The 25,799-nt window shown below is 36.4% G+C and overlaps 1 protein-coding gene across 1 annotated transcript in view; it reads left to right on the top strand.

The window, feature by feature from the left end:
- MALRD1 (MAM and LDL receptor class A domain containing 1) overlaps positions 1-25,799 on the top strand; it is a 584,500-nt gene that overhangs the window by 439,200 nt on the left and 119,501 nt on the right. The window contains exon 34 of the mRNA XM_060293508.1: positions 23,182-23,383. Coding sequence (XP_060149491.1) covers positions 23,182-23,383 — 202 coding nt within the window. The remainder of the gene's footprint in view (positions 1-23,181; positions 23,384-25,799) is intronic.

The raw sequence follows: 25,799 nt of genomic DNA, 5'->3' as shown, positions 1-25,799 counted from the left end.
AATAGCAAATATAATTCTGGAGCATATGGTAGATTATAACTGTGCTAATCTGAAACTATATCTTACACTGATTACATAAATCCTTTAGAAAGGATATGACAAAGAAAATACCTACAGTGAAGTTTCATGGTAGAGCATCTATGAGGCCATAAAAATAACAAGGTATTCCTAAAAGAGATTTCAAATTGCAGATTGTGAGAGAATGCTTTCTTGTCAGCACAAATTTTATGAAATTGTATTAAGTGCTATGTATTCCTTGCCCTTCTGTGCTCTGTTCTGTATCCCAGAGAACTACACTTTCCCGAGTCCTTTGCTGTCTGCATTCCTGAATAAGTTTGGCCAACGGAAGGTACTGGCCAAAGATCTGAGGGCAGGAAGAGGAGACAAGCCTTCCTCCTCTCTCTGTCTCTCTCCCTCTCCTTCTCTCTGTCTCTCTGTCTCTATATCTATATCTCTGTCTCTGTCTCTGTCTCTCTGGCTGAGTTTCTGCTGCATCTCATCTGTGACTCAGTTCCCCTAGAGAGTCCCTGCTTCCCTGGCTCTGGCTCCCACCAAGGATGCCTGCCAAATGCCATCTTCTTTCAGGAACTTAGCTTCACTACTCCCTCCCTTTGACCCTCTAGTTTTCGGCTTGGAGACATCTTCCTGTACATACTAACCTAGAGGTTGCCTCATAATTTCCTTGGTAGTTTCTCATATCTTCCATAAACTTGGTACCCATTCCCTATATTAAAGGTCCTCTATTTGAAATATGTTAGTTTATATTATCTAACTCAGCCCTGTCTAAGTGCCCACCCCAATGAAAACACAAATCTTTTGAAGACATTAACTGATAAAACAATGAAAAATTTTGAGTGAGTTTCATTCAGTTTAAACTTGTCCTCCTTACATTAACTTATTAAAAACTTACTGTTTAGTAGGGGGGGACAGAAAACAAATTTAAGAAACACAAATAGGAAAACTTCAATTTGTGATACAATACTCTGGAGCAAAGTAAACTGTTTTCTGTTATAAATAATTACTCATGGTCTGCTGAGAGAGTTATTTTATATTGAATGGTAAGAAAGTCTCTCTGAAAAATACGAAGTTTGAATTTAGATTTGAAAAACCAGAAAGATCCATTCTTGTGAATAACTGAAGTAAGAATGTTCTAGACAGAGGAAACAAGCTAATGGAAAAGCTCAAAAGTGGGAGGTATCTGAAGGCCAGTATAGCTGGCACAAAATAAGCAAGAGAGCGAGAGACGCTAAGAGATAGGTAGGAACCAGCTCCTTCAGGGCCTTGTAAGGATGGTAAAGAGATTAGATTTTATTGTAAGAATCATGGGAAGTCATTGGAGAGTCTCTTAGCTTAGCCTGCTATAACAAATTAACATGGACTAGATCACTGAAACAACAGAAGTTTATGTCTCACAGTTCTGGAGGTTGAGGAGTTCAAGATCAAGGTATGGGCCAATTTGGATCCTGTTGTGAACCCTCTCCCTGACTTTTCACTATGTGCTCACCTGTCAGAAGGAGATCATCTCTCTGTGTCTCTTCTTATAAGGACACTAATCTCATTCACAGGGTCCTCACCCTCATGAGCTAATAACCTCCCAAAGACCCTACCTCCCAAAACCAAAACATTGGGAATGAGGGCTTCAACATATGAATTTGAGGAGACTCATTAAGTCCATAGCAGAGAGTTTAAAATCGAGGGATAATAACACCTCATTTGAAAATTTAGAAGATCTGTCTTGCTGCTGAGGGGGAAAAGGACAGGACCTGGGGGTAAGAGGAGGCCAGAAAGTGGAAGTGAAACAGGGAGACAAGTTAGAAGATGATTTCCAGGGGTCTCTGGCAGAGAAGATACAGCTTGGTTTAAAGTGGAGTATAAGGATAAACTGGAAAACAATTGCTACAAATAATGAACATGACTTAGATCTTCACTGGCATATTAAGATTATTTTCTAAATAAAGCACACTTTAATTGTATTAGTGTATTAGTGAAGGACATCATATAAAGCTAGGGCAGTCAAAGAAGACATACAGTTGATGAGATCAAAGTGAAATTCAATTATGACGTCCCTATTACTTTTTAGGGTAAAAAGCCAAACAATTCAGTTTTATCCCAGCCTGTAAAGTAGAGTGCTGCATGATGGAGGGTTTTACGGGAACTGGAAAGCCTGGTAGTATAATAAGTGAATAATATTCAGGATAGTGAATGAATAATATTCAGAATAATAAGATATCTATACAGGCATCAGTATCCCTTGATTCACAGGCTCACAAATTATGGAACAATGCTAATACATACTTTATTTTCTAGGTCAGTTTCTTTCTGTCTTTCAATTACCTACCTACCTATTAAATTAAAAGCACTCTTTAAAATGGTTCTGGTCTCTTTCTGATTCACATTGCCAAAAGAGCCCTAAGTGAAACCCAATTAATTTCCCATGAGATTATTTAGTTTCAGTAGTTCATCTTTCTAGCTTCTGGCTTGTTCTGATATTTAATGCTAGCTCAGGTGAGTTATTTAATATCTATGGAAAGAGGTAAAGTTTGACACAGGACAAGAGAATGTCTCTGCAAATGACTAATATCCTTTGATTACTCCAGACTCATTTTTTAAAGATACAAAAAGGAAGTGAACTTTTATAATCAATACTTTTTGTAATTTATAGAAATTTCTAATTGCTCAGGGGGGAAAAAATGAACTATTTCCTAAAACTTCTTTCAGTGTTAACAGATGGGTTAATATATCTAAATGGGCTTCTAGAAGGCTATTGTTCATATATCAGAACAGTTAGCCACCAGGTTGAAGTGGTCTTTATTTTAAAGTTGAGCTTTAGAGCTACATGATTTCTGCTAAAACCTATGGAATTTAGCATGTAAATATTCCATTCGGGAAGCCATTATTGAGGTGGCCGCATGCTTGTGAATTCTGCTTTGTTTTGTTTTAATGTGATATTTAGGAAGATAGTAAGATCAGAGAAAAAAAAAGAAAAAAGCCGAGAATAATATCGGAGGGTTACTGTATGCCATCCACTGAAGTCGTTTACATGTATTGATTGATCTAGTCCTCACACCTTCCGTGAGGCAAGTAATGACATTACCTACATTTTAACAGATGAGGAAAATGAGATACAGAAAGCTTCAGGAACTTGTTCAAGGTCACAGAGCTATTTACGAAATGGCTCCAGCATATGCTTTTAATTACTATGCTTACTGCCTCTCAGAACTAGATGGGGTTTTTATGGCGTATTTTATTTTCCATATTTTATTATTCAAAATCATCTTTTATTTCCTACCAATAGTTACTGAAATCTGGTTCTTTAAAAGGTGCTTTGCATGTTTCCGGTTCTACGTATTGTAGTTTTCAGTATAAATTTGATTTGAATTACAAATGTAGCAAAAAACAAAAAAAATCGGTGTAACGGTTATTTAAACCGTCCTCCTAAACGTGTAGTGTGTGGAAGGTGGTGTGGGAGGCGCTTTCGGTGTTTCTTTTTCCTATAATTGCCTGTGTGACAAACCATCTAATCCTTCTGTGCTGCTGCTTTTGATGATTAACTTGTGAATGAGCCGTTCACCACGGATAAGAGCTACCAGACTACATCCTCTTTGTCAAACTGATCCAGGCCTCCTCTGGTCAGTTTCGGAGTCCTCTTGGGTTTGTCATTAGAACTATAGCTGTCCTTTTAGAAGAGTTGGACCTTTCAGGGGCCCGTTTTCTAGGATAAATGCAGGAGGAACTTCTGTTTATTCCCTGTGATGTTTCCAGGCACATGAACTTCAGAACGGGAAGTTTAGCAGAGAAGGAAAAGAGTCTCACTTCAATTCAGCCTTGTTTCTTAAATGCAGGATGGCCTTGGGCCCTCTGGGGGATGGTGCAGAGGCACAGTGCACCAGCGAGGGCCAGGTACTGTGAGATATTCTGGAAAGGACTTCTGATACATCAATCAGCAACTACCCTTATCACTATATATGATAATATAATCAGAAATAATTAAATAATGAATCAATGAAATATTGTGTATGAACAGTTTCTAGTTAACAAAGGAAATGCATTTTAGATTCACATTCATTTAATCAGGGCACTGGGTTACCACTTAGTGCAATGAAGTAATAATTTACAAGACGGTAACCTGTGTTAATGACTTGCCCCAAAGGTTCTGGTTATTACCATGAGATGTTATGTTACCACATAGATGAGGACCTGGCCCATTTCTTAATTATCACTAGTGCTCTAGAGATTCTTCCAGTGATATGTTGAGTAAAAAGAGAAAGGAGGGGGCTTCCCTGGTGGCGCAGTGGTTGAGAGTCCGCCTGCCGATGCAGGGGACACGGGTTCATGCCCCGGTCCGGGAAGATCCCACATGCCGCGGAGCGGCTGGGCCCGTGAGCCATGGCCACTGAGCCTGCGCATCCGGAGCCTGTGCTCAGCAACGGGAGAGGCCACAACAGTGAGAGGCCCGCGTACCGCAAAAAAAAAAAAAAAAAGAGAGAGAGAGAAAGGAGGAAAATGTTAAGTTTCGAAAAGGAAAAAATATATTTTAAAAAGTTGAATATGGGGCTTCCCTGGTGGCGCAGTGGTTGAGAGTCTGCCTGCCGATGCAGGGGACGCGGGTTCGTGCCCCGGTCCGGGAGGATCCCACATGCCACGGAGCGGCTGGGCCCGTTAGCCATGGCCGCTGAGCCTGCGCGTCCGGAGCCTGTGCTCCGCAACGGGAGAGGCCACAACAGTGAGGCCCGCGTACCACAAAAAAAAAAAAAAAAAAAAAAAAAAAAAAGTTGAATATGTACTTGTATTCATATAGAAATATATATACAAAATTAAATAGGTACTAGTTTGTATGGCATATGCTTCAGACAATTTACACATCAGATTTTTTTGTTTAATCCTTTTCTTTATTATTAGTGCTTAATTTAACAATGCATTTTTTATGATGTTATGTTATTGTGAAAGTTGTTGAGAGGCACTATCAGTATTCGGTCAATAATTTTATTCCTTTTTTATATGCATTTTAACTGTCCCAGACTAACCAGTTCCCTCTCATTCCTGTCACATGCTAAACCTCATGGTCATTATTTCCACAGGTGGTGGTACACTGCTTATCAAGGGCAGCTTTTGAGAACAACACTCGATAGTGCTTAAAAGCAGAAACAATAATATATGCAGACATCTCCAGGCATAAAAGGTTGGAAGTGTGTGTAGGAGTCACTGAGCGAGCTTAGCACATTTCTGCCCTCTAAACAGACTTGTCGAAGCTCGAGATTATACCCCACATTTGAGCATTTCATACTAATTTAGCATAAACATAGCTAGTAATGTACTAAGGCAGTAATTCTCAACGTGTCTCACACACTGCTGTGTTGCAGTCATTTGTAAGATGTGACACAGGGAATACGCAAGAACAGTAGTTAAAATGAACCCAAGTACTTTTTAGTGATTTCCTCCCTTTTTTGAGTATAGATTCAAGATTCTCCCTGTATTATATCAGTGTGCTGTATTTAATCTGACAGGTCTTATTGAATAGAAGAGAAGAAATGTAAGGGGGTATCTGATGTGTCAGGCATTTTGTCAAGCAGTTTGCATGACCCTCAGGACCATGTGATGAGGGACACCGAGGAGAGTGCGTCAAACACAACATATCATCCATCACATAGTGAGAATCATGAGCTTACGTTAACAACTTAGCAAAGGTGGGCACACAGACCTTGACAGCAAAGATACTTGGATAGGACAGGTAGAGGAAACGATGCTGACATGTGCTGTGTATCTTTTATTGTAGATAGTAGACATATAAGCCTCAGGATGGTAAAAAAAAAACGCTGCTGCAAGTTTCTATTAAAGTATAAATTATCAGGCTGGGATGGCACTACATGAAATGCAAAGGGTGACACTCAGAAGGAGCTAATCGAGTATGACCTTCAAATTAGACTTTCCCTTTAGAGTATAATAAAAGCAGGAAAAGAAACGTGACCTCAGGTTGAAGAGTTATGCTGCTAAAAATTAAAATCAAGTTACCGTTTTAGGACAGAGACATGGGAATTTGCAAAAGAAGGTATTTCTTACCCCTGCCTACAAGCAGGCTAGGTGCAAAGTCACCTTGAGAAAGAACCAAAACTCAGCTTCGCGTAGAAGTCTGGGTCCCAAGCTGAATATTGCTTCTTAAAAAAAAAACCAAAAAAAAAAACCAAAAAAAAAAACCAAAAAAAACATTTAACAGATTCATAGTTAAAGCAACTTTTCTTCTACATTTTTATTTTGTGAAATCTGTCAGTCTCTATTTTCTTTATAGATTTTGGCCTTAATACTTTGCTTAGGAAGCCCTTTCCTGTCAGAAAATAAAATATTCTCATTTTTTTAAGTTATCTCATAATTTTGACTTTTTAGATTTAACTAATTCATCCACTTATAATTGATTTTGCATATGTATGGTGAGAAGTTAGAAATTCATGATTTTCTTTCCAAATAGGAAGCTCGTTCTTCCAACATCACTGATTCAGTACTGTGTCCTCCCCGTTGATTTGACATGCTTTCATAATACGTTAAGTTCATATATGCATTTGTAAACTTTCTACAGATGTATGAAAGAATGATTGTTTCTTCATTGGATGCAAAGATAGATGCACAGAGAGATGATAGAAACACAGAGATAAATTAAATCATAATCCTCTACATCCTTACTCACTGTTATCTACTTAATTTGTCAATTTAGGGAAAAAAGGTGTTTTAAGTTCCTCCAGTATAAAGTCTCAGTTTGTCTTTCTGTTCTTATTGGTCTCAGCACTTATATTTCAAAGCCATATGGTTGAATGCATGAAGATTCAAGGCAGTTATAGGTGCTCAAGGAATTATAACTTTTATCAATATTAATTACCTCCTTTATATTTTCCTGAAATCTTATTTTGTCTGTTAATAATATGGACATTCTTACCACTTAAAAAATAAATGCCCTGGACATATATACACTACCAAATGTAAAATAGATAGCTAGTGGGAAGCAGCCGCATAGCTGAGGGAAATCAGCTCCGTGCTTTGTGACCACCTAGAGGGGTGGGATAGGGAGGGTGGGAGGGAGATGCAAGAGGGAGGAGATATGGGGTTATATGTATATGTATAGCTGATTCACTTTGTTATAAAGCAGAAACTAGCACACCATTGTAAAGCAATTATACTCCAATAAAGATGTTAAAAAAATTAAAAAATAAAAATAAATGCCTTAACATCTTACTCATCCCTTTATTTTTAACAATCCCATGACTCTTGACTTTAGTTATGTCAGTTATAAACAGCATATGGCTGGATTATTTTTTCCGTAATCTGAGCTTCTGTTTTTTTAATAAATCAATTCAGTCCTTTCACATATGTACAAAACGTTTTTCGTGTGTGTTTTCTATTAGTCTTTTTCTTGTTTCATTATCTTCCCCTTTACCTCTGCCTTTAATTAGAGTGATTGTATTTCCTTTATTCCTCCTTATTCCCAGTGTTTGTAAGTTTTAATTGCTGTATCTTTTTTCTAAAGTGGACATTTAATTTTTAGTAAATCTATTCAAAATATTTATCCATTTTTATTGAAAATTAATTGCATACTTCTAACCTATCCACCCCTCAAATTAAAGAAGACCTTTGGCAAAATTTTACTGACCTGGCTCATCCTCCGAAACAACTCTATGACTTACTAAAGTTTGTTGGAACATTAGAGTCATGGTGTAAATAATTCATCTACTCCCCTGGTAGTCGTATTCTTTAAAATGCCTTAGACCTCACCGGTATATAATTATCAAGTAAGACTATATGTTTTACAGTTACCTTTGCTCACTACTCTTTATTAATTCCTCTGCAGTCCGCTATATTGGATTCTTTTTGTTTGATATGTATATCAGTTTGCTCAGGGCTGCCATAACAAAATATCACAAAGTGGGCAGCTTAAACAGGAGACATTTATTTTCTCACAGTTCTGGAAGCTGGTGGTCCAAGATCAAGGAGTCGGAGGTTTTGATTTCTTCTGAGTCCTCTTTCCTTTGCTTGCAGATGTTTGCTTTCTCATCATGTCCTGGTCTTTCCTCTACGTGGGTGCATTTTTCATATCTCCTCCAATGTACAAATTTCCTCTTCTTATGAGGACACCAGCAAGATTGGATTAGGGTTCACCTTAAGGGCCTCCTTTTAATTTAATTACCTCTTTAAAAGCTCTATCTCTAAATACAGTCACACTTTAAAGTACTGGGGTTTAGGGTTCAACATATGAACTTTGGAGGGTCACATGCAGCCCATAGCACGTTTTATTCATAGGTATTTCAGAAACAGTGCATGGCTGGTAAGCTTTTTGAGTTCCTGATTGGCTGAAAGAAACATATCATGGATCCATACTGGAAAGATAGTTTGGGTATGAACTTCTAGGTTCAAAATTATTTTTCCTTAAGTAATTGAAGGCACTCCTGCATTGTATTCTAATGTCCAGTGTCTATCTGCCATGTAGAAGACAGCTGTCTGACTGATTATTTCTCCTCCAGGATTTTCACACGTCCTACTTTTCTCGCAGGAAGTGGGTAAAATATTCTTTTAATCCTTAGAGTTGATAAATTCTCCTGGGAATTTGATGGGCTCTCATCATTTTTCACCTCCGGGAGGCTTTCATCTGTAATTTATTTAATTATTTCCTTCTAAAGACATCTATTAGACTGATGTGGAAACTTCTGGATCTATCCTTGCTATCCCCTACCATATATTCTCAAAGTTTTCATCTCTTGGTCCTCTGACACTGTGGTCTTGGGAGGATCACTTGGTTCCGTTTTCCAGTTCACTTTGTGAAATTTAATCTGTATCGATGCTGCTATGCCGTTCATCTCTGGGGGCTTTACTTCAGCAATCATTTCGTTAATTTCCAAGAACTCTGAATGCTTCTTTTTCACATTAGTTTGTTCTATTTTATAGATATGATGGACACTTGAATCTCTCAAGGGAATTAATTACATTTCTTTATATATTTCCCCATTTATCCTATTAGCAGTTGTTCTCATGGTGTTCAGTACTGGTCTCAATTTAATTCCTGTCTTTCAGAATTTTCCTCAACTGTCAGGTTACCTACTATTGGTTTTCTATTCCTATATGTGGATGCGTCTAGATTGGATAATATTACCATGTGTGTTTTATTGTATCAGACCAAGTAAGAAATTTTCTTTTCCTAGCGGTGAATATGCATTCTAATTCAAGATCTCCAGTTTTATTGCTCTGGTGTAAAGAAGGAGATGCATTTTCTAGTGGACTTACATTTCTGATGTACTGCTGGCTTGTTTATTTGTCGAGGGAAGTACAAGTACTTTGTGGCAGTCACAAGGCCACCACCTCACTTCTTTGGTCTCAGTGCCCTTTCGTGAAAACTCCCGTGTCAGATCTCCCACGCCAGCAGTATTTATCCACCTGTGTGTCCTAGGTATGAATGCCTGCATCAGTAACTCCTAACATATGGACTGATCTGGCTTTTTATGGAGTCCTTTGATTAATTATGAGCTAGTGACACATGCATAGCTTCTTCTCTATGCTGTCCACCTCTTAGAGTTATTCCAGAATTCCACTGCGAACAGTCACTTTTTTGTTGGTCTTTTTTTTCACCTGTAGATGTTTGCAAGTTCCTCAGTTTTGTTTATGTAATTTCAACCAACAGTTTCCATTTGGTTTAAAACTTCCAGAAAGTCCTTACTATTTTTGTATGTTGGTAGATGTGCTCCTAAGTTTCCTGTGCTTCTGTGGATTTCTTTCAGTATTTTTCCTGTCTTTGCAGTGGAACGTTCTTGAGGTATATAAGTAAACATATGTTTTTAGTTAGCCATCAGAACCAGGAACCATTTTTCCAAATATTTACAATTCTGCAGAATACACTAAAAAAAAGTAAACTTCCTTTTTTTTTTCTGTTTGTTGTTTTACAGTCTAAAATTTCCTTCATTTTGAGAGAAGATGTTTTGAAGGCATTTTGAAGGTAGTCTGTACAGTGATTAGTTGGGAGAAAAAACATGGAGGTATCAGGCTAACACTGAATGCTACACAGGTCATTCTACTATTGAGAAATATTTGGTTGGTGCTTTATGTCTGATTACTCCTAAATAGTCTGTCTCTTTCAAAGAATGTGAAGTTAATGTTGTAGAGCTAAATACAAGTCAGCCACTTCAATTTCCACATGCGTAGTAGCTGTAATTTTTCTCAGCTCTTCTTCCTCTGATACAGCCAGTGATGTTTTTTGCAAACAAGTGATGTTCAGGAAAGGCAATCAACTGGAAACCTATGTCCTAGACCCAGCTTTCTAAGTTGCTAATGACTAGAAACTTACAGAGTTTCTAAAGCTCTCTGGTTCTCGTTCCCCTTGTTTACAAGCACCCTAGTGACGCATTTGTAAAAAATCTGAAATTGTGCCCTGAAATCATTTTTTTTTAAATCCCGTGAATGTGTCAGCTCGTTATGGTGAAATTGCCTAGTTAACTTTCTTATTAACATGACTCATCCTACTATATTAACTCTTTTTTTCTGAATGGATGATATATGATATGTAATAGCAAGCTCTTAAATAATAATAAAAAGGAAATGTATTTAGTCTTGATACTTTATATACATTATTTTAATTTAAACCTAATAACAGACATATCAGGAAGATATCAATATTTCTTCCATTTAACAAAAGAGAAATCAAAGCTTGAAAAGGTTACGTAATTTAGCCTAAGACATCCAGTTAGTATTGGCAGAGCCAGGATTAGAATCTGCGTCCTAGCCCCTGACCATAACACTGTTCAGCCTTCTTATTTATAGGGAGGTAAAACCCTGAAGGAAAGTTATATGCTTTTTAAATATGATAGAGGGACCAGAAATTCCTCCTTTTACCACAAATATTCACCAGCCAATTTGGCTGGTCCTTTATAGTTTGAACAGGGTTTTCATGTCAGTGAACTCATTTAATTTGCTCTGAGATGTTACAGAACAAACTGGATTCCCTTTTTCCCATCTCCAATGAGAAAGGCAAAGAAAAAAAGAGTGATCTATTTCCTCAGCCTTCAGGGACAGAGCTGAAATGTAGATGGTTCTGCAGTTCAAATTCTGACGTTCTAAGGTTTTTTTTTTTTTTAAAATCATCCATTCTCCTACTTACCTATGGTGTATTTTTAAATTTTAAGACACCATAGCTTATTTATAACTCACTGACTGCCTAACCCAGAAAGAAAATTGTGGTGATGTTTTAGTGAGAACAAGAAACTATTTGTAAGAAATAGCGATTAGGGTATTGCTAACTCTCACGGCAGTACCTGAATAATCCTGATTTTTATAAGTAGATACGTTTTCTTTATCAGATAAAATGATGAATTTGCCAGGGTAGAACTTGTGCAGTGAGAAACAATGAGAATGCTACTTCTTCGACCACTGGTCAGCGAGTTACTTGGTCTCTAGGCCCTGTAAAGTTTTTGACTAGATGATCTCCAAGATCCTGTCCAACTCCAAAGTTCTTAAATCTTTAGCTTTTTTCATTCTTTCATTCTTTAGCAAATGTTTACTGAGCCCCTATTATGTACCTGGCAGTGTTCAAGGCATACATAAATAAACAAAACAGACAACTCCTTGCTCCCGTAGAATTTATGTCATAATGGGGAAACTCCCATTAAACAGCAGGAAATGAGATCAGTGAGTAAGCTGAGTACTCTTTTTCAAGACTCTGTGACAAAGTAAAGCAGTGTAAGAGGATTGGTCGGGCTGGGTATGGGCAGAGTGAGCCGCTTTAAGGGTGTAAGCTTAGAGCAAACGCTTGAAGGAGGTGAGGCTGTGAGCCATGCAGATACAGCGCCCGGAGTGGGAGAACAGACAGAGAGAAAAAAACAGTACAAAGACCCAAGTCAGGAGCGTTCATGGGGTTTAGGGAGATGGGCAAGGGAGTCTTGTGGCTAGAGCACAGGGAAGGAGGAGAGAGTAAGAAGACACAGAGGAAGGGGAATGGGGAGAGGTCTTGAAAAAACTTTCATACCATTGGAAGGACATTTTTATTACCTTTGTTGTGAGACCCAGTTCTAGAAAGTTGCTATTACTGAGTTCTTAAGCGCCTCCTTTGATAGCTTAATATACCTGGTACTTTGATAATTCTTGCCTGTGATCAGGCAAAGGAGCTTGGTCTTAAAGAGGGAGTTGGGAAAAGGAGCTGACATTGGCAAGCTTAGAGGCGATGTGCCACTTGACTTTTTTAAATGTCCAAAATTGGAAATAGAAAGTGTGATGGAAAGAGGGTAGGGAGGAAAGAGAGGGTGAGTAAATGTGTTTAGAAGACCAAGTGACCATTTGAATAATTGCTTTAATTGGCATTGAAATGGATGAGGCAATTGTTTTTTTCCAACAGAATAGGAAATTGAGTGAATCAAAGCAAATCAGGAAAATTCCACACTAGCTCGGTCATTCTCTACTGTGAATATTTTGGGTTTTTAAAAATATTCTTTAGATTCATAGACTTTATTTCTTTTAGCAGTTTTAGGTTTACAGAAAAACTGAGCAGAATGCCCAGACGGTTCCTGTATACAGTACCCACTCTCATTACCCCCAGCTCCAAGTTGTCGCTATTATTAACATCTTGCATTACTCTAGTATATTTGTTACAGTCGATGAGCCAATATTAGCTCTTTATTATTAACTAAAGTCCATAGTCTACATTAAGTTTCACTCTTCATGCGGTACATTCCATGGGTTTTCACAAATGTATAATGATGTGTACACACAGTTTCATACAGAATAGTTTCACTGCCCTAAAATCCCCCTGGGCTCAATCTATTCATCCTTCCCTACCTCTGCCACACTTCTGGTAACCACTGATCATTTTTTACTGTGTCCACAGTTTTATCTTTTCCAGAAATTCATATAGTTAAAATCATACAGTCTGTAGCCCTTTTAGATTGGTTTCTTTCACTTAGAGATATGCGTTTATCCATGTCTTTTTTGTGGCTTGATAGCACACTTCTGTTTTTATCACTGAATAAGATTCTAGTGTATGGATGTACCAAAGTTTAACTATTCATCTGTTGAAAACCCTGTTGGTTGCTTCCAAGTTTTGACAATTATAAATAAAGGTGCGATACACATTAATATGGAGGGTTTTATGTGGATATAAGTTTTCAAATCCTTTGGGTAAATATCAAGGAGTGCAATTGCTGAATCATGTGGTAAGGATGTGTGTAGTTTTGTGAGAAACTGCCAGACTGTGTTCTAGAGTGGCTGTACCAGTTTGCATTTCCACCATCAATGAAAAAGAGTTCCAGTTGCTCCTTGAGAAAATTTGGTATTTTCAGTGATTTGGATTTTAGCCATTCTAATATGTGTTATAATTGTTTTAATTTGTATTTCTCTGAGGACGTATGACGTTGAACATTTTATCCTATGCCTATTTGCCACCTGTATTGCTTCTTTAGTGAGGTATCTGTTGGACATTTTGTGTATTTTTAAATTGGGTTGTTTGTTTTCTTATTTTTGAGCTTTAAAAGTACTTTGTATATTTTGTAATAGTCCTTTATCAGATATGTGTTTTAAGATATTTTCTCCAATCTCTGGGTCATCTTTTCATACCTATAACAGTGTCTTTCACAGAGCAGAAGCTTTTAATTTCATTGAGGTCCAATTACCAATTTTTTCATTCATGGTTCATGATTTTGGTTTTCCATCTAAAAAGTCATTGCAAAACTCAAGATCACCTATAGTTTCTTTTATGTTATCTTCTAGATGTTTTATAGTTTGCAGTTGACATCTAGGTCTGTGAACCATTTCAAGTTAATTTTGGTGAAACATGGACGCTCTGAATCTAGATTCACTTTTTTGCACGTGGATCTAGTTGTTCTAATACCATTCGTTGAAAACACTAACCTTCCTCATTGAATTGCCTTTGTTCCTTTGCCAGAGATCAGTTGACCATATTTTTGTGGGTCTGTTTTGGGCTCTATAGTCAGTTCCTTTGATCAATTTGTCTATTCTTTCACCAGTACCACACTGTCTTAATTAATGTACCTCTGTAGAAAGTCTTGCAGTCAGGTAGTGTCACTCCTCTGACTTTGTTCTTCTCCTTCAATATTGTGTTGGCTATTCTAAGTATTTTAACTTTCCTTATAAACTTTAGAAAGAATTTGTCAATAGCCCTGAAATAACTTGCTGAGATTTTGGCTGGGATTCAATTCAATCTATACATCAAGTAGGGAAGAACTTACATCTGGACAATGTTGAGTCTTCCTCATGGAATATCATCCATTTACTTAGATAGTTTTTTCATCAGTTTTGTAGTGTTCTTCATATAGACCATGTACTTTATTGTTACATTTTTACATTTATATTTCTTTTTTCAGTGCTAATATAAATGGTATTATGTTTTTAATTTCAAATCCAACTGTTCATTGCTGGAATATAAGAAAATAACTGACTTTTGTACATTAACCTTGTATCCTACAACCTTGCTATAATTGCTTATTAGTTTCAGGAGTTTTTTCATTGTTGTTGCATCTTTGAAATTTTCTACATAGACAGTCATGTCACTTGCAAACAGAAGCATTTTTATTTCTTTATAATCAGTATACCTCTTATTTCCTTTTCTTCTCTTATTGCATTATGTCAGTTTTCCAGTACAATGTTTAATAGAAGCAGTGAAAGCAGACATCCTTCTTTGTTCCTGACCTGAACAGGAAAGTCTCCAGTTTCTCACCATATACAGGCAAAAGTGATTTAAAGAACTCCAATTTCAGACACATCTTGAAAAAAAATATATTTAACTTTAAATATATTGAAAAAGAAGTTTATAAGTATCTAAGTTGGATAGCACAAATTAACTACTATGGTAAGACTGTAAGACTGAGCTAAGATTTTTCTGCTGTACGTGAAACAATGCCTGGTACTTAGCCAAAACTCAATAAATATTTATTAACTGAATGAATGAAATGGTAAATGAATGTGTGATGACAATGAAAAACAGGACTCAGAACATAAAACATCTATGTTCTTCATTAAAAAATAAAAATAAAAACTGGTGACGTAAAAATAAGAATGAGATTAGCTATAGGTTTTTTGTAGGATATTCTTTACAAGTTGAGGAAGTTCCCCTCTATTCCTAGCTTCTTAAGAGTTGTTATCATGAATGGATGTTAAAATTTGTCATATGATTTCTCTGCATCTATTGATAAAATTATATGATTTTTCTTCTTTAGCTTGCTGATACGGTAGATTACATTAATCAATTTTCTAATGTTTACCAACTTAACATACCTGAAATAAATTCTACCTCATGGTTGTGTATAATTCATTTATACATTTTTGGATTCATTTTGCTAATATTTTGTAGAGGATTTTTGCATTTATGTTCATGGAAGATATTGGCCTATAGTTTTCCTTTCTAGTAGTCTCTGTCTGATTTTGGTATTAGGGTAAAGCTGGTCTCATAGAATGAATTTGGAAATGTTTCCTCTGCTTCTATTTTCTGGATACAACTGTAGAGAGTTGATACCATTTCTTCCTTAAAATTTTGGTAGAATTCACCATCAAACCCATCTGGATTTATTGCTTTCTCTTTTGGAATGTTTATTAATGATTGATTCAATTTCATTAATAGATAAAGGCCTATTCACATTATCTGCTTTTCTTGTGTGAGTTTTCATAGATGTGCTTTTCAAGGAATTGATCAATTTCATCTAGATTATCAAATTTGTGGGCATGGAGTTGTTAATAATTAATAACCCTTTATTATTCTTTCAGGGGATCAATGATGATGGCTACTCTTTCATTTCGGATATTTATATTTGTATCTTCTCTCTTTTTTTCCTTAGGTAACCTAGCTAGAAGTTTATCAGTTTTATTGTTCCCTTCCAAGGACCAGTTTAAATTATTGATTTTAGATCTTTCTTAATTTCTACTTTATGAATTTAATTCTGTGAAATTTCCCTGTAAACATGGCTTCACTATCCCACAAACTTTGATTATATTTCCATTTTCATTTGGTTTGAAATACTTTTAGTTTTTCTTGTGACTCCTTCTTTAACCCATGTTTTATTGAGAAGCGTGTTGTATAATCTCAAAAGTATTTGGCCTTTTTCTTCAGCTGTTTTCCTGTTACTTATTTCTAGTTAAACTCCACTGTGATCTGAAAGGATACATTGTATGATTCTATTCTTTTAAATTTGCTATAGTGTGTTTTATGACCCAGATGTCTTCAATCTTGGTGAGTGTTCTCTATGAGTCTGAGAAGAATGTGTATTCTGCTGTTTCTGGATGACGTAGTCTACCAATGAATTAGATCTAGTTGATTGATATTATTCAGTTCAACTATGCCCTTACTGATTTAATGCCTCCCGCTCTGTCAGTTACTTATAGAGGGATGTTGAAGTCTTCAACTGGAAGAGTGGATTCATCTACTTCTCCTTGCAGTTGTACCACTTTTCGAGTTGTACTGTCTCAAGTATTTGACGTTCTGTTGTTGGGTGCATACACATTCGGGATTGTTGTCTTCTTAGAGAATTGACCGCTTTCTCATTGTGTAATGCCCTCTTCATCCATAATAGTTTTCTTTCTCCGAAGTCTGTTTTGCCCAAAATTAATATGGCTTTTCCAGCTTTCTGTTCATTAGTATTAGCATGGTATATTTTTCTCCATCCCCTTAATTCTAATCTACCCGTGTCTTTATATTTAACTTAAGTTTCTTATAGACAATACATAGTTGAGGCTTGTTTTTTCTGACAATCTCTGACAATCTGACAATCTGACAATCTGACAATCTCTGTCTTTTAATTGGTATATTTAGAAAACAGACATTTAAAGTGATTATTGATAGTTGAGTCAATACCTAGCATATCTGTTACTGTTTTACATTTGTTAACTTTGTTCTTTTTGTGTGCATGTGTCTTATACTCTTTTTTGCTTCCTTTGTTTTAAATGAGCATTTTTTATGAGTCCTTTTTTCTCTTCTCTTAGCATGTCTTCTTTTTAAAGCCTTTTTATTATTTGCCCATGAGTTTGCAACATGCATTTACTAATAATCCAAGTCCACTTTCAAATAACACTATACCACTTCATGAGTAGTGCAAGTACACAATATTCTCAATTCCTCCCTCCCTTCTCTTATAATGTGCTGCCATACATTTCACTTGCCCAAAAGCTAAAATCACTGAATACATTCTTGTTATTATTATTTTGACTAAACTATTATCTGTTACATCAATTAATAATAAGAAAAGTAAAATATTTTATTTACCTTTATTTATTCCTTCTCTAACACTCTTCTTTTTTTTATGTAATCTGATTTTCTGACCACATCATTTTCCTTTTCTCTAAGGAACTTCTTTTAACTTTACTTGCAAGACAGATCTACTAGCAAAAAATTTCCTCAATTTTTATTTGTCTGAGAAAATCTTTCTTTCTCCTTTATTTTGAAGGATAATTTTGCTGGATATGGAATTCCAGGTTGGAGTTTTTCTTTCGTCACTATAAATATTTTGTTTCACTGTCTTCTTGTTGGCATGTTTTCTGAAGAGAAGTCTGATGTCATTCTTATCCTTGCTGCTCTATAAGTTGTTTTCTCCCCCTGGCTTCTTTCATTAGATAGATTCTCTCTAACCTTTGATTCTCTGAAGTTTGAATATCATGTGCCTCAGTGTAGATAAATTTTAGTGCTGGTATTTATCATGTTGATGTTCTCAGATCTTCCAGGATCCATGGTTTGTTGTCTGTCATTAAGTTTGGGAAAATATTTATTATCACTTTAAATATTTTTTCTGTTCTTTCTTTCTTCTCCTACTGGTATTCACATTATGCATGTTATACCTTTTATAACCATTCCACAATTCTTGGATAGTCTGTTCCATTCTTTTGTTTGTTTGTTTTTTGCATTTCAGATTTGGAATTGTCTATTGATGTACTTTCAAGCTCACTGATTCTTTCCTCTGCTGTGTCCAGTCTGTTGATGAGCCCATCAGAAGCATGCTTCATTTCTGTTAGAGTGTTTTTTTTTTTTAATTTCTAGCATTTCCTTTTGATTCTTTCTTAGAGTTTCCAGTTCTCTGCTTACATGTCCATCTGTTCTTCCATGTTGTCCACTTTTTCCATTAGAGCCCTTAGCTTATTAATCATACTTGTATTAAATTTCCTGTCTGATAATTTCAACATCTCCACCATACCTAAATCTGGTTCTGATGCTTAGTCTGTGCCTTGACAGCCTAACATGATATACTGGGTAAAAATTAGGCCTTTAGTATGAGGTTTTATGTTCATCTGGCTAGAGGTTAAGCTGTGTTTGCTGTTTGCTCTAGCTGTAGGATCAGGGCTCTAATTTTCCCTTTTGTCCTTGTTTTTGTCTCCTCTGCTATCTTTGGGTTTCCAGAGAGATTTCTTCCTAAATAAGGTCTACAATGTACTGTTCTTTAAGTTGAATTCCCGTATTTTTACATAGAAGCCCTACATATATGTTGGTAAGTTGTGGGGTGAGAGAAAGCTCTCTGTAGGGCTACAATTAGGTCTCAGTCTTTTAGTGAGTCCTTTACTACCCCTGGGTTTTATTCTTTATAATTTCCCCTCAGATTTTTACTTTTTTCACTCCTTAGGTAATACAGGAAGACTAGAGGGAGCTGAATTGGTAATTTCCCCCTGCATGGAAAACTACCAGGCACTGGAGTTGGGTATTTTCTTTTCCCCAATTCGGTTAGGCTCTGATGAACCTAGTCAGTTAAACTCTTTTTAAATAATTTGTCTTGCGGGTAGGCCTTGCTGAGAAGAACAGAATGCTCTAGGTATATTTCTGAGTATATTTTCCCCTCCTCCTGCCAAAAAATTGAGGGAAATTTTTCTGTGATTTTTCCCTGTGAGGACCTGTTAGGACTCCTGGAGGTCTAACTCACAAAAGTTTGGAGATCCTCCCCACTGACCCCTGCCACCCAAGATTTTTTAACTTTCAAACTTGTCCACAGTGAGTCTCCAGCAATTCATCAACTACAGTTTAGGCTTTTCGACCTCATTACTGGTCCCCACAGGGGTTTCTGTCCCTTGGTTTCTGTTTTAGTAAGTTGTGATTCTCAGCATCTGCCTGTCTCTCTCTCCAATTTTGGAGGCAGCAGTTATGATTGCTCTGTGACCTCAATTCACTGAAGAATTTAAGAAGAGTTGTTGATTTTCAGTTTATTCAGCTTTTCTCTTGTCGTGAGGACTAGAGTAACAATTTCAAGCTCCTTACATTGCTGTCCTGGAGACTAGAGGTCTGTGCTGTACACGTGTAATGAATTGTTTAACCTCTCTCTACCCCAGATTTCTAACCCAGATCTGTTAAGGGAAGTTAATAGTCTTACCCTACATCTACACATGTGGTAGTGTTCATATAACATAACATATGTGAATGTTCTAAATTTTATTAATATGGGCAATATTATTGTTATTTCTATCCTTTATTAAATGAATATAAAGCCTATAAACTCCCTTTTGAGGGAAATTTCCCTTTTCATTACTTTTGATTATTTTCTTTCCTCTCATATAAAATTTGAGTGTTTTCAAATGAAACCATGAGAAATTGTGCACTGCTAAGGATTAAGCACAGTTCAGTTCATTGCTTTGCCCTATCAGTAGTGATTAAAGAGCAGACACCTAGCAGAACAGCTGAGAGTTAACTGAGGGCCAAGTAAAGCCAAGGTTTCCTCTCACTGATGCATTTTACACCCTAACTTTAATGAGCTAAGTATGTGATGAAATGGATAAATGTTTCCATTATCCAAAAGTGTCCATTCAGAGTCTCCAAATTGGCACTGGGACCTGCCTTCAGTGTTTCAGGAACCTGGAGACTGACTAGTTGCAGGAGAGGAACTTTAGGAAAAGCTACTGGTCGAGTTCTTTTAATTCTTTATCTGGACAACCTAGATACACGGATATTGTTGAGGAAGCTGGTCTCTAAGAGCCATACTCTTCTGGAATTTAATCATCATCACCCATATTTTCTATTACCTGTTGCTGAGTGTTCTCCTCCAGAGGAATGTTCATTCTAAACAAATGCTGAGGAGTTGCTTTCTCAAATCCTTGACATAAATTTAACTGGTTAATGTTATAATATTTGAATTTAAATGGTATAATATTATTTTATTCTATCTATGTTTTTCATTTAGCAAGTTCTCTTTAAGTTTTTCCTACCCTACATTATAAGCTTGGATTATAATATCACCTTTGAATATAATATAAACTTGATTATAATATCAATACATAAACTTCATTATATCTTTATATATTATTTGAATACATTTTGCTTTTATAATAAAAATCATGGTAACAATGGTTGTTTTACAGTATATAATGTTAACAATTATTATATTAATGGTGAGTGTTCAACCAAAATGTAGAATATCAAAGTAGAAGTAACCAGATTATTTATCTAGCAGTTGATTTTTATAAAGCTATTTCAAATAATGTTATTATTGCCACATGAATTGCTTTTCAGTAAAATGTGTGTATTAAAATACAAAATTAGAAACAAACGAATTTAGAATTAATTAGCTTTGAAGACATTAGCCACTTTAATTTTTCAAAGTGATAGTTGTTTAGGGCTTCCCTGGTGGCGCAGTGGTTGAGAGTTCGCCTGCCGATGCAGGGGACACAGGTTCGTGCCGCGGTCCGGGAGGATCCCGCATGCCGCGGAGCGGCTGGGCCCGTGAGCCATGGCCGCTGAGCCTGCGCGTCCGGAGCCTGTGCTCCACAATGGGAGAGGCCACAACAGTGAGAGGCCCGCGTACCGCAAAAAAAAAAAGTGATAGTTGTTTAAAAGTTTTTTAAAATAAATACTTTGCTGAGCATTATCATATACATACACACACAAAAAGTCTCAGGAGACAGTGAGTATTATTTCTGTTGAAAGGCAAAAAATACATACCATAATTTTAGTCTTTAGTGGGTGGCCCATTGGCCATAAATAAAATCCAGCATTAAAAGGAGTCCATAAATGATTCTTCTAGTTTTTCCATTGGCCACTGTGGCTACAAAAATCACTTTACATGACATGCAATTGTTCAATTTAATACACTGGTGGTTCCATAAATATATATTACTATTGAAACAACTAATGAACTTGTCAAAAAGTTTTGTTGAAATTAAGTAGTGAGTTAGTAAACTCAACCAGAATTAATTTGGACTGTAGTAGGATGAAATAATGGGATAAAAATAGGTTGACATATATTGGAGAGTTAATTCTCATGATGAGAGGGTACAAGAGGGATGGGCAGGAGATGTCATGGTGGGGTTTTGAGAAGTAGAGTAAAAGGAGAATGGAAGGAAAGGGAATCTGTCAAGAGCATGTAGGATCGATTGAAGATTTAAAAGACTGAAAGCAGAGAATAAAATGAAGTGTTAAAACAATAAAAATGATACATTAATAAATAAAACACACGTATGCTAGAGTTTTGGATAAAACCAGAAAAGGTTGTGTTATATTTTCATGAAATTTGGTTTTCTGAGATGATTTTCCCAGAAAAAGAGTTATAAAATAAATAAAAATAAAGCTATTTCTTTTTAAATCTCTGTGATGTAATCCAGGATTAATGCAAAAGGAGGGCTCAACTTAGTTTGATTTTGTAGAGGTGTCCTGTTATCAAGGTCAGTCAGAAGCTTCATACATATTTCTTTTTAACTTTTAAAAAATGGGGAAAATTTGTATGAATTTGAAAACTAAGTATTCACTAAATCTTGGAGCTGAAGACTCTTTGGAGTGAGTGTTTGCTTATGTGTGAGACAGAAAACAGTCAACTGACCCGAATTCCTTTCATATTGAATCTTAGCTTATTTTATTTTTCAAGAAATCAAATATGAAAGGTAATTTTTACTTAAGAACTGTCTGCTTTTCCAAAATGTTGGTGATAAAGTCTCACTTTTCAGGTTTCCAAGTTTCAGGCAAGTTTTTCTTTTCTTTTCTTTTTTTTTTTAGTCTGTCATCTTGATTTATTTTTGGTATTATGTTTAATGTCCATTAAGAGTTGGATTTCTGACTTGACCTTAGACTTTTTGTAGTAGTGCACATTGGCAGTATGCTTAATTTCTGGTCTGAATTATTTAGTGGTTTTTGGTAAGACTCCTAGAATGTCAATATAATATCATGTGTAACAGGATGAGTGATATTGTCCTCTCCTTCTAATAGTATAAATTTTGGATAGATTTTTATAGGATAAATTATCTGTAGATAAATTTTGACACTAAGAAAAAAGTGAGGAAGTAAGGTTTTTCAGTAAAGGGAAATGTCATTGAAGAAAAAGAATATTGCAATAGAGAAAATTACTATCCATGAGTATTCTTTACTCTGAGTCTTATTTTTCCCGTGTAAAAGAAAGGATTGTATAAGTGATTGCTGAAGTACCTTAAAAGTACATTATATATGTATAATATATATGTATATATTATACATATGTATAGCAACTAAGGAAATGGTAATCATAAAATTTTGGTGCAAAAAAATGTAGGAAAGTATCTTTTCAACTTTATTTTTTGTTGTTTAAATAGATTTTTTTGAAGAGCGCTAGGAAATGTCTGTTTTTATTTTGTTCTGAATTGTTTTTATTGTTTAAAAAAAATCAGAACTTGTCATGGTGGTTGGTTTCAAAACAAGCTCTATTTCTATTTCTCTTCCTTTTGAATCTGTTAGTCCTTATACTTTAAAAAGTCCTGAATATTGACGTTAGTTAATTCAGATAGATTTTCTGTCTGTCAAAATGTTAAATATTTTCCACAGATTGGTTCCTGAAATGACTTGTTTACTCTCATATTCATTTACTATGAGGATTTTCTACAGTAACACACCTTAGTCGAGATGGATGAAGTTTTTTTAAGTGGTGAAAAATTCTAGTTGTACACCTCCGCCAGCTTTTTAGATACTTGAGATAGTTACAGTTTGGGGCCATGTCTAATTTGGTACACGGAAATCGATATGTCAAAACTAAACAAAGGTCTAACTCACCAAAGGAAATATAACATCCATAGTCTCACTTTATAACCACACCTTGCCTGAGTATAAGCTGGATCTTGCCCACTATGTTATAGAACAGATTATACATCAAGGATGATTAAAAGTATTATTATTGAGCTGTCGCATTGCTAGATTCCATTCTTTCAACAACAACCTGGATGCCCATATGCCTCTAACATCCAAACAATGAAGAGTTGATTTTTCTCTGTTTGTTTCTTTTTCTTCCCCATTTTTAGGTGTATACTGTTGAGGAATCTGGACTAAGCATCCTGGTGTGGTCAGTGATTGGCAATAAAAGAACCGGTTGGATGTATGGACATGTACCTCTCTCCAGTAACAGTCCATTTAAGGTGGCATTTGAAGCTGATCTGAGCGGAAAAGAGAACATCTTTATTGCCCTTGATGACATCTCCTTTACCCCAGAATGTAGATTTGGAGGTAAGCCATCCCTTCAGAAAATGGGATGTTCAAGGATTGTTTTAAATATCTGAATATAGAAGAATGGGGAATTTCTGAGGCATTGCATTTCTTTTCACATCCAGTCCTACTCATACATTGTAGAAAGAACAGTATGTACTGCCGGAGGTAAAGTTTTTCTCCCCATGAAACTTCATCATGAAATTTTCATATCCTCTAGGCAACAGAATAGCTTAGACTAAAATTCTTTAAGAAACCCAGAGAAAATTTAGTTCCATCAGTATAGCTTTATTGTCTACTTTCTTTATTTCCAAAGGTTCACAACAACTGCACGAGGTAAAGATTCCTCTGTTCACCTGTCATCTTCCAGACTGTCTTTTCCATCCATATTAGCTTTTCCCTTTCCCTGGGCCATTTCCCTTCTGTTTCTACACTACAATCTAGAACTCTGATTCTATTGCATAAAGAAAAAAAAAATCTTGTCAGTAACTCCTTTTCTTAGAAATCATCCCCTTAACTGAAATCTGAATTTCTTATGTTTAAGATGCTTCCACTTAAGTAGCTATTTGCTCTCTTATAAATTCTTCACGTTATCAACATTAGAGAGTAGGGTCATTGCCTTTCAGACTACTCCATGCCTCTTTCAAAATTCTGTTCTTACAGCCTTTATTCAAACTTTTCTTCTCTTTTAAAGCCACACATCTGGGTTCTTTTTCTCATGGTTTTCCACTGGATTCTAAATCCTGGGCAATCTCAACCTCCAGGTGAATCAAACTGTGAAACATTGGCCTCTTAAATTCTAGTAACTTTCATAAATATTTTTCCTCATTAACCAACTCCCATAGTTATATTCTGAACTTTATCATCCCCTCTGAAAATTTAGGGTTAAAAAATATAATATAATCATTATGTCTTCTACTTTTTGAAAACTATAATCTAATCATTATGTCTTCTACATTTATGTCTTCTCCTCCTCCTAAACCTGTTTTCCAATGTAAGTAATAAGAAAAAATACAACTCTAGATTTGCAATGTTTCCTGTTTTTTTCCATAAAACAAGCTTTTTATACTTTTCCCCTAATGGTCTCAGATTTAATGATCTAACACCTCAATTCCATTCTTAATCAAGCACTTTGAATTCTGTCCTCTTTTTTTCATTTTAACATAAATTTGGGTCCTAATTATGTTCCAGGAACTCTGCTAAGTAGTTTGTAAGTATTAACACATTTATTTATCAGACCGCCCCTGTAGAATAGATACAAGTATCTAGCTCATGTTCCCTATAATGGCTTTATCAGTCTCTGAAATTGACTTACAGTAGCCGTAGCCATTTGCATTTTCCAAACTGCTACTGGTCCTACTCGTTGGGACCACTAAAAATGTCAACTTATCACGTTAGCTGGACTCCCAACAGTCCCAGATGCAGGTTTAGGACCATTCCCTGGCGCTACTTTTCTACAACAATCCTCAAATCCTCGTCTCTTCCTTGAACTTTCTTCACTCTGCCAATGTTCTTATATCCTTTGAACAGAAAATAGAGCCCGTTTATAATGAACTTCCTTAATTTTCTCTTCCCTTCCTCCAAATGTGCCTGTAACTGCAACCAAATTATTTTTGTCACCGTTCGTCTCAGGAAAAAATCCCTTGAAAAATCCTGCTGAGAAATCTGCTGATAGCCTCATGGAGGTTCTTTTGTATGTGGCAAGTTACTTTGCTCTTGCTGCTTTCAAAATTCTTTCTTTTCTTTGACTCTTAATGATTTAATTATAATGTGTACCTGGGTAGACTTCTTTGAGTTGATCCTGTTTGGGCACTTTTTTTTTTTTCCCATACGCGGGACTCTCACCGCTGAGGCCTCTCCCGTTGCGGAGCACAGGCTCCAGACGCGCAGGCTCAGCGGCCATGGCTCACGGGCCCAGCCGCTCCGCGGCATGTGGGATCTTCCCGGACCGGGGCACGAACCCGTGTCCCCTGCATCGGCAGGCAGACTCCCAACCACTGCGCCACCAGGGAAGCCCTGTTTGGGCACTTTTGAGCTTCATGAGTCTGTATTTCTATATCCTTTCCAAGATTTAGGATGTTTTTGGCCATTATTTCTCTAGGTAAACTTTCTGCCTTTTTCTCTTTCTCTCTTGTTCTCTGGGAATCACATGATGTGGGATTCAAGCCAGGTCACTAGGCCGCCTCAGGGACCATGGTCAGATTGAAGCCAGCAGGCCTGTGACTGGGAGTACACACAGGGCTCCTCCTGGTTGCTGAGGGAGCAGGAACTGAACCGTGGCAGAGCAGGGTTGCAACTAGTCACAGGACAGCTCCAGGGTCCACAGCCAGGACTGACGTCAGCGGGCCTGCTTCCAGGGGCACAAATGTGTGTAGGCAGGACTAACTCCTGGAATGCAGTAGAGCAGGGCTGGAACTGGGTCATAGGACTGCTGCAG

Source organism: Globicephala melas, chromosome 2 (assembly GCF_963455315.2).
Source record: "Globicephala melas chromosome 2, mGloMel1.2, whole genome shotgun sequence".
Classification (NCBI taxonomy): Eukaryota; Metazoa; Chordata; class Mammalia; order Artiodactyla; family Delphinidae; genus Globicephala; species Globicephala melas.
This window is presented reverse-complemented; position numbering and strand designations above follow the sequence as displayed.